The sequence below is a fragment of the Callionymus lyra genome, chromosome 16, assembly GCF_982586985.1.
Source record: "Callionymus lyra chromosome 16, fCalLyr1.hap1.1, whole genome shotgun sequence".
Taxonomy (NCBI): domain Eukaryota; kingdom Metazoa; phylum Chordata; class Actinopteri; order Syngnathiformes; family Callionymidae; genus Callionymus; species Callionymus lyra.
The window spans coordinates 2,581,458-2,591,135 of record NC_141833.1 but is presented as its reverse complement, the minus strand read 5'-3'; the positions used below and the strand labels follow the sequence as shown (position 1 = coordinate 2,591,135).

The 9,678-nt window shown below is 42.6% G+C and overlaps 1 protein-coding gene across 1 annotated transcript; it reads left to right on the top strand.

Annotated features, from left to right (window-relative positions):
* LOC148063216 (NACHT, LRR and PYD domains-containing protein 3-like) lies at positions 1 to 9,306 on the top strand. The gene is made up of 13 exons (XM_087811991.1): positions 1 to 37; positions 1,216 to 1,294; positions 1,368 to 1,493; positions 1,577 to 1,690; positions 1,964 to 2,036; positions 2,382 to 2,601; positions 2,733 to 4,527; positions 5,338 to 5,514; positions 6,917 to 7,090; positions 7,434 to 7,610; positions 7,671 to 7,844; positions 8,151 to 8,197; positions 8,765 to 9,306. Exons 1-13 carry the CDS (start codon positions 1 to 3, stop codon positions 9,304 to 9,306), a joined length of 3,735 nt encoding a protein of 1,244 aa, XP_087668117.1.
* Positions 9,307 to 9,678: the final 372 nt, after the last annotated feature.

Below are 9,678 nucleotides of genomic sequence, written 5' to 3'. Positions count from 1 at the left end.
ATGGACACAAGTCTTCAGAGCAGAGCTTTGCTCACAGGTCAGTAGCTTTCTTCATCATGTCATGTTCCCCAGCCAGAGTGTGAATGCATGAATTAAGAGCGAGTTTGTGAGGTGTGTAAATGAATCAGGAATGAGGTGAATAAATGAATCACGAGTGAGGTAAATACATGGATCAAGACTAAGGTGAATACATGGATCAAGAGTAAGTAAGTAAGTAATTTTTATTTAGCTTTTCCAGACCAGGGTGTGTAAATGCATCAGGAATGAGGTGAATAAATGAATCACGAGTGAGGTGAATATAAGGATCAAGGCTGAGGTGATTACATGAATCACGAGTTAGGTGAATATAAGGATCAAGGCTGAGGTGATTACATGAATCAAGAGTGAAGTGAATATATGGTTCAAGGCTGAGGTGAATATATGGATCAAGGCTGAGGTGATTACATGGATCAAGACTGAGGTGAATATATGGATCAAGGGTGAGGTGATTACATGGATCAAGACTGAGGTGAATATATGGATCAAGGCTGAGGTGATTACATGGATCTAGACTGAGGTGAATATATGGATCAAGGCTGAGGTGATTACATGGATCAAGACTGAGGTGAATTCATGAATCAAGAGTGAGGTGAATACATGAATCAAGACTGAGGTGAAAAAGAAAACAATTCTTCATGTGTTGATTGAATGAGTGAAAACATAAACATATAAAGTGAATCAAAGTCAGTCAAAGATCAAATTGCTCTCTTATCAACATGTTGATCAATCAGAGTTCATAACCCTAGCTTTAAACACAGGTGTGGCAGCAGCAGGTGAACCCTGCATCTTGTGATTCCAGCAATAAAAAGTGTTCAGAGACCAAACGAGTCAAAGTTCATGAGAAGATCAGGAACAACTTTTTACATCAGTCAGTATCAGAGAGTGGACACATCTTAAGACGTATTTGTTCAGGCTTTTCCTTGATTTTCTGGAACTCCTGTTGTGTTATCAGTTTTATCTTGATCTTTAAAATATATACTTTATTGAATATTGTTTTGATTGTTTAAGCACTTTGTGACCCATATCTGGAAAAGCGCTATACAAATAAAAATTACTTACTTACTTACTTACATGAATGTGTGGTTAAGCAACAACACGTTGTTTGTACTGATCAGGTTTATTAGTGCACAACAACACAATGATGATGAGTGATGATGCTGTTGTGTTTGTGTGCAGGTGTTGACAGAGAGGAGGAAGATCCTGCCTCTAAACCTCCTCTGGGTGAAGACCATGACAGCCAGACCAGAGCTCAGAGGTGAGAAGATCACGTCTCTGTCACACCTACAAATATTGGAATCTTCTTCTCACTGAAACTTGTGTGTGTTCAGCTCAAAGCTACGTACATCTTCTGGACCTGGACCTGGACCTGGACCTGGACCCAGCTGTGAGTCTCTGAAGAGTGACAGATCTATAGGAAGATTCATTAACTTCAGAGGTGAACAGAAGCATCAGAGGTGAGAGACAACAGGAGCAGCATGACATCTAGTGGACAGATGGTGAACGGCAGTAGTGTTGATCGGAGTTGTGTCTGTTTCAGGATCTACCAGGAGAAACAAGAAGAGTCTGAACTCGACGGCGAGTCTCTGAAGAGTAAAGCATCAATGGAACCTCCTTTTGATTTCAAAGGTGGACAAGAGTCTGCAGGAGACAGGTGAGGTTTTCTTCTCTCTTTTCTCCACTGATGCCAACTGCTCATGAATTGTTAGTCGAAAGTGCTGCAGACAGTCGTGAAGGAAAGTCAACATCCAAGAGAAGAAGCTACAAACTGAAACAATGAAAACTAAACCATAACCGAAGTAATAAACGTGTGTTTCTTCTGGTTTTCCATCAATGTGGAAGATTCCAACCGAGAGTCTGAGTCTTGCTCAGATCATTGGTGACCTTGTAGAAGTAGGACTTATTCACTACCTGATGTTTTTCACAGAGAGGATCAGCATGTCTCAGATGTTCTCCAGTGTGTCCAGCAGCAGCAGACGGATGTGGAGTCCACACTTCAGGTACGTTCTTCAACTTCACCTGCGAACTACAGCAGCTGCTTCTGCTGCTTCATGAAGCTCTGAGTACTGGACAACTGCATCGGTCAGCTTCACACTTGAGCTGTTCCTACATGAAGCAGAAGGTCTGGTGTGGCTGAGACTCTTGTTTAGTTCTAGAGAGAAGATGAGATTTAAATGTGACTCATACTCTCAATGAAGGAACTTTTCCTTCAATGACGTCTGTAAGAGATGAATAATCACGTCCGTCCTGCTCTTTTTTGGCCAAAAAAAAGTTCTGCTGAACAGGTCCAGGTTAGACTTGGACTGAAACCTGCCTCTAGTCCCATGTGTCTGTGTGTGTTTCAGCTGCTGGAGGAGAAGGTCATGACCCTGGTGAAAGAGGAACTGAAGAGAGTGAAGAAGTTTCTCAGACCAGGTGAGCAGAAACACCTGGATGATGAGGAAGAGGAGGAGTTGAAGTGTGAAGAGGGGAAGATGAGAAGCAACAGAGAAGCTTTCCTGACGATTATCCTGAACCTCCTGAGGAGCATAAAGCGGGAGGAGCTTGCTGATCATCTGTGGGGAAGTAAGAGGATTTGAACCTTTTAACCTGCTGAATATGACATCTTTAAGTAAATTTGTGATGGAAGTTCCTGCAGCTGATGAGAAGATTGATCTTCTAGAATCTTGAGATTGATGTGACTTATCTTCGTTCAGGAAGTCGTGCTGGAAAGCGTCGAAGACGACTGAAGATGAGCCTGAAGAAGAAGTTCCACAGTGTGTCTGAGGGAGTCGCTAAAGCAGGAAACTCTGCTCCTCTGAATCATATCTATACGGAGCTCTACATAACTGAGGGGGGCACAGAACAGGTCAACCAGGAGCACGAGGTCAGACAGATCGAAGAAGCCACCAGGAACAAGACCAGACCAGAAACCACCATCAGAACAGAAGACCTCTTTAAAGCCTCACCTGAAGGTGACCCATTAACCAGGAGTCTGCTGACGAAGGGCGTGGCTGGTATTGGGAAGACCTTCCTGACACAGAAGGTCACTCTGGACTGGGCTGAAGACAAAGCCTACAAGAACTTCCACTTCATGTTTCCTTTCACCTTCAGAGAGCTGAACCTGCTCAAAGAGAAGAAGTTGAGTTTGATGGAACTGGTTCATCTTTTCTTTCCTGAAACCAAAGGTCTCAGCAGCTTTGAAGAAGACCAGGTTCTGTTCATCTTTGACGGTCTGGACGAGTGTCGACTCCCTCTGGACTTCCCCAACAGCCAGGTCCTGAAAGAAGCTACTGAGTCCACCTCAGTAGACGTCCTGCTGACAAACCTCATCAAAGGTAATCTTCTTCCCTCAGCTCGTCTCTGGATGACCACACGACCTGCAGCAGCCAATCAGATCCCTCCTGAGTGTGTGGACATGGTGACAGAGGTCATAGGGTTCACTGACCTCCAGAAGGAGGAGTACTTCTGGAAGAGGTCCAGAGAGGAGAAGAAGACCAGCACCATCATCTCTCACATTAAGACCTCACGAAGCCTCCACATCATGTGTCACATCCCGATCTTCTGCTGGATCACTGCCACACTTCTGGAGGACATGTTAAATAGTGGAGAGACAGGAGAGCTGCCCAACACCTTGACTGAGATGTACATCCACTTCCTGATGGTTCAGTCCAATGTCAGGAAGTTAAAGTACCATGGAGCAGCTGGGACAGACACAGTTTGGGATCCTGAGAGCATAAGGATGCTGGAGTCTCTGGGAAAACTGGCTTTTGGGCATCTGAATAAAGGAAACTTGTTCTTCTATGAATCAGACCTGACAGAGTGTGGCATTGACATCACAGCTGCTTCACTTTACTCAGGAGTTTTTACTCAGATCTTCAGAGAGGAGAGAGTACTCTACCAGGACAAGGTGTTCAGCTTCATCCACCTGAGTCTTCAGGAGTTTCTGGCTGCTCTTCATGTCCACAAGAACTTCATCAAGTCTGGAGTCAACTTGCTTGATTCACAACAACCATCCAGACTGTCAAGAATGTTTAGAAACAAACTTCCAATTAAAGAGTTCTACCAGAGAACAATCAATGATGCTGTACAAAGTCCAAATGGACACCTTGACTTGTTCCTGCGCTTCCTTCTGGGTCTTTCTCTGCAGACCAACCAGAGTCTCCTGACGGGTTTGTTGACACAGACAGGAAGTAGCTCCTGGACCAATCAGGAGACAGCAGAGCTCATCAAGAAAAAGATCAGTGAGAATGTGTCTCCAGAGAGAATAATCAACCTGTTCCACTGTCTGAATGAAGTGAAGGACACTTCTCTGGTGGAGGAGGTCCAACAGCAGCTGAGATCAGGAGGTCTCTTCACAAATCAACTGTCTCCTTCTCAATGGTCCAGCCTGGCCTTCATCTTACTGTCCTCAGAGGAACATCTGGACGTGTTTGACCTGCAGAAATACTCTACCTCAGAGAAGGCTCTTGAGAGGCTTCTGCCGGTGGTTAAAGCTTCAAATAAAGTTCTGTAAGTGGAACATTGAAACATCTCCGATATGAACCATGAATTTTCGATTTCCCTCTTCATTTTATTCAGTCTGAGAAACTCCAACTCCCTTTCTCTCCTGAAATCTGAAAATATATCATTAGAAGATAAGAAAGTGTAAAAACATCTTGAATTGAAACATGTTTATGAATCATGAATGAAAAGTGTCACCAGATGGAAGCAAACTGATCGATTTATTGATTGATGTCCAGTAACAACCTCCTTCAAAAATAGTCTCTACAAATGTTTCAAAAGTTGAAACTAATTCAGTGCATGTGAACCAAAAATGGGAGAAGAAATGAAGGTAAATGTGACGGAGGATGATGGACACTCGATCTGTGTCACAATATAGATCCACTTGATCCAAAGATGGAGAGAATTCAGATTGAAATTTGTAACTGTAAAGATTCAAATGAAGACAACAATGTTGAGAGAGTGCAGGAGCGTGAGTGACAAACATACACACATTGTTTGGGCTTGTATTACCTGCAACACCTTCAGACTCACACCTGACACTGTTATGAATATTAACTTTTTAAACCTATTCATATTTTTTTTTACTATGGTAAAGAATTAGACACAACAAAAACACTGAGCTAAGTAACTGAATATAAAAAGAATCAATGATGTGTTATTATGATCAAAATATATGTAACAAACTTTTATTTGGATTCGTCATTGTTCATTTGTTTGTTTTGTGACTCTTCTTATCTTTCCTTATGTTATCTTCTGTTTGTCTCTCATATAAACACAAGTCAATCCTCTTGTTGACGACACTCGTCTCTTTCACAGGCTGAACTGCTGTGAACTGTCGGAGAGAAGTTGTTCACTTCTGTCCTCAGTCCTCAGCTCTCCGTCCTCTAGTCTGACTCAACTGGACTTGAGATACAACTTTGACCTGAAGGATCCAGGAGTGGAGCTGCTGTCTGCTGGACTGAAGAGTCCACACTGCCACCTGGAGATTCTCAGGTCAGAACATAATTTCTACAGCTGACATTTGAAGGTCAGACTCCAGAGAGTCAAAGTTGAGTCTTCAGTAAGTTCTTCAATGAAGCAGCTGATTCTGAGTGACCTCAGTCTTCAGCAGGTTCTCATACTGGAACTTGATTTGTTCTTCTGCTGGGTCGACACCTTGTTGGCTGAAAAGAGAGAAAAGTCTTGTTTAATGTTTCTTTTCTTCTTAGACTTTTTAACTCTTGTGAGATAAACAAAGAGGAAGTGGTCTTTCAAAATAAAATAAGAAAATATTTTACAAGAAAATAAAAACATGAACACAACTTAAATCCACTGCAAACTTCACAATAATATAAAAAATATAAAAAATAGAAACAAGTTACGACAACAGTTAGTCTGTAGCTAAAATGAAAAACACCGGATGATTCAATGAACTCATGACTTGTATGAAAACCATTAGATTTTCACTGATTATTATAAAACATTGAACCATCAACATAGTCCTTTCAATTAAGTCTGGAGCCATGTTAGAGTCACTAGATGAACCATCTATAGGAGATTCACTAAATAAAAACTCACAGCATTGATCAGTGAAAAGAATATGATTTGACTTTAGACTACCTAAAATAACTGAGTTGACGCTCAAGTCACAAATCACTTAACCAGGTCGAGTAGTGAGTCACTAGTCACATGTCTGTGTGTATTGGAGTCACAAATCACAAGCCTCAGTCAAGAGTCTGATAGCTGCAACCAAAGTTCAACTCAAGTCCAAGTCGTTGACTCGAGTCTCCATCTCTGCCAAAAGTATTGTCTTCAAACATGGAAGATTGTTTCAAATGTCAATGAAAGGTGACAGTAAATCCTGGTTTGACCCTCCTAGGCCTCCATATTCAAACCTGGAACTACAGAGAAAACATTTGAAACCTGGAGATTTAAAAAAAACGACAGATGTTTGAACAATGTTGGAGGAAAACTTAGATCCACTTGATCCAAAGATGGAGAGAATTCAGATTGAAATTTGTAACTGTAAAGATTCAAATGAAGACAACAATGTTGAGAGAGTGCAGGAGCGTGAGTGACAAACACACACACATTGTTTGAGCTTGTATTACCTGCAACACCTTCAGACTCACAACTGATACTGTTATGAATAATAACTTTTTAAACCTGGTCATAATTTTTTTTACCATGGTAAAGAATTAGACACAACAAATCACTGACATAAGTAACTGAATATAAAAAGAATCAATGATGTGTCATTATGATCAATATATATGTAACAACCTTTTATTTTCATTCGTCATTGTTCATTTGTTTGTTTTGTGACTCTTCTTATCTTTCCTTATGTTATCTTCTGTTTGTTTCTCATATAAACACAAGTCAATCCTCTTGTTGACGACACTCGTCTCTTAAACAGGCTGAGCTGGTGTGGACTGTCGGAGAGAAGTTGTTCACTTCTGTCCTCAGTCCTCAGCTCTCCGTCCTCTAGTCTGACTCAACTGGACCTGAGTATCAACTACCTACAGGATCACGGAGTGGAGCTGCTGTCTGCTGGACTGAAGAGTCCACACTGTCACCTGGAGATTCTCAGGTCAGAACATCATTTCTACAGCTTCAGAGCTGACATTTGAAGGTCAGAAGTGGAGACTCCAGACGGTCAAAGTTGAGTCTTCAATGAGTTCTTCAATGAAGCAGCTGATTCTAAGTGACCTCAGTCTTCAGCAGGTTTTCACACTGGAACTTGATTTGTTCTTCTGCTGGGTCGTGCTGTTCAGTATGTTGACAGAAATGTACTGATTTAAAATGAATTCAAAGACATTTGAGAGACTCTTGTGATGTCATCACTTGTTCTGTTGCTGCATTTCAATGCCGGGTAATGTTCAAGGTGATGTGAGCATGTGTGAGCTTGTTGATGACACTCATCTCTTTCACAGGCTGAGAAACTGTAGACTGTCGGAGAGAAGTTGTTCACTTCTGTCCTCAGTCCTCAGCTCTCCGTCCTCTAGTCTGACTCAGCTGGACCTGAGTATCAACTACGAGCTGAAGGATCGAGGAGTGGAGCTGCTGTCTGCTGGACTGAAGAGTCCACACTGTCACCTGGAGACTCTCAGGTCAGAACATCATGTCTTCAGGTCTTCTGATTGAATAAAACTGTTTTTCCTTCATTACAGTCTGTCAGCGTGTCAGATCTCAGAGGGAGGTTGTTCTTCTCTGGCCTCAGCTCTGACATCTAACCCATCCCATCTGAGAGAGCTGGATCTGAACTCCAATCATCCAGGAGGACCAGGACTGGAGCTGCTGTGTGCTGGACTGGAGAGTCCAGACTGGAGGCTAGAGACTCTCAGGTATGGACGGAGCAGCAGAACTCACTGACTGATCCTCAGACTGAACATGTGACCAGAAGCAGACGGTGAGATGTGAGTGGGTGACGCTGCTCAGGTTCTTCATCTTAACTAAGCACATGAATCCAAACTCTCAGAGTTTCTACATGTTCTCCTGCTGGACACCAGTGGAGGAAAAAGGAGACAGTGGAGACTGAGCGAGTGTTTATAGATCAATCTCTGTTGTGGTCAACAGAGTCATGAAAGAACGTCCACTTAGCCGCATCTGAAGTCAAATTAATATGATCTTCTCAATGTTTGTTCCTCCAGGCTGGATCACTGTGGACCACAGACGTTAACATCTGGATTGAAGAAGTGTAAGTTTGATTTGATTGATGGATGAGAACTCCTTGACTCTGTCAGCTTCTAGTGGAGCAGTTTTGATGTTGACGTCATGTTACACTTGAATCTGCGGATGGAGCTTCATTAAGTCCAGGTCACTGTCCAGAACTCTGGTCACCAACATGGTGTCCAGCAGCAGCGGATCATCTCACACTCATTCATTCACTCTTTTCACTCTTGGACTTGAGAGTGGAGTGAGAAGATCTCAGTGCATCATCTCTGATGGTGGAGATGAACACAGCATCTCTCTTTCAACAACATGATGAAATGTCATGTTAGCTACATGCTACTTTAGCTGCTGACTTGATATGGACACACTGCTGTCAATCAAATGTGACAGGCAGCTCCTCAAGATGATTCTTGGATGTTCCTCCTGGTTCTTCTCTTGAGGTGGTCCCAGTCTCAGAAGACTGTTGACTTCACTTTGATGATTATCTCCACTAGAGGTTATGTCAACAAACAGAGCAGCCCTCCCTGGCTTGCTGGGACACTGAGTTCATGATTGTTCTTCCATCATCACCTCTCGTGTCTTCTTTTCTTAGACTTCCGTCCACTCTCACTGGACCCGGACACAGCACACCGGCGCCTCCTACTGTCCAACGACAACAGGACGGTGGAAGTTGTGACGCAGGATCAGGATTATCTGGACCATCCCGACAGATTCGACCGTTGTCTTCAGGTGATGAGCAGAGATGCTGTGACTGGAACATGTTACTGGGAGCTGGATTGGAGAGGAGGAGTTTCGATCGCACTGACTGAAAGAAGAGACGGAGGGAAAGAAGACGAATCTGAATTTGGACAGAACCGTTATTCCTGGAGTCTGAGCTGCTCTGATGATGATGGATATAAAATCTGTCACGATAAGAAAGAATATGTCATCAAGAGTTCAGAAGTTTCTCACAGAGTAGGAGTGAGTATGAACTTTGGTGAATCTGGATTGTTAAGCTTCTACAGTGTCTCCTCTGATGAAACGAAACGCCTCCACACCTACTTCACCTCCACTGAACCTTTGTACCTGGGATTTGGACTCAGAGAGCTTCTTGCTTCTGGTTCCTCAGTGTGTGTGTGTGACCCGAGTGTGTGAGCGTGTTCTTCCAACACACTTGCGTTGCTGCTGTCTATCATCATAAAAAGTGCTGACAGTAATGATCGAAGAAATCTACTCTTGAAAGAAACGTGTTGATCTGAATGTTGTTGAAGAAACTCTTTCATCACTTGTTGAGTCGACTGAAGAGTTGAAGTTCAGTCGAGCACGTGTCACGATCTTATGATGTTTATCATAATAATAATAATAAATTTGATTTAAAAGCACCTTTCAAGAGATTCTTTGAGTCGTTTATCCTGAACCTTTTCACCGTAGACCAGTTTAATGTCTGGATTATACATTATACACACGCGCACACACACACACATTCACATTGTCATCAGAACCGTTACGAGGCTTCAGAGAAAGTTC

Coding starts and splice junctions, on each gene's coding strand:
- LOC148063216 (XM_087811991.1), top strand. CDS start 1: ATGGACACAAGTCTTCAGAGCAGAGCTTTGCTCACAG. Junction 38..1,215: donor GAGCAGAGCTTTGCTCACAG/GTCAGTAGCTTT, acceptor GTTTGTGTGCAG/GTGTTGACAGAGAGGAGGAA. Junction 4,528..5,337: donor AAAGCTTCAAATAAAGTTCT/GTAAGTGGAACA, acceptor TCTCTTTCACAG/GCTGAACTGCTGTGAACTGT.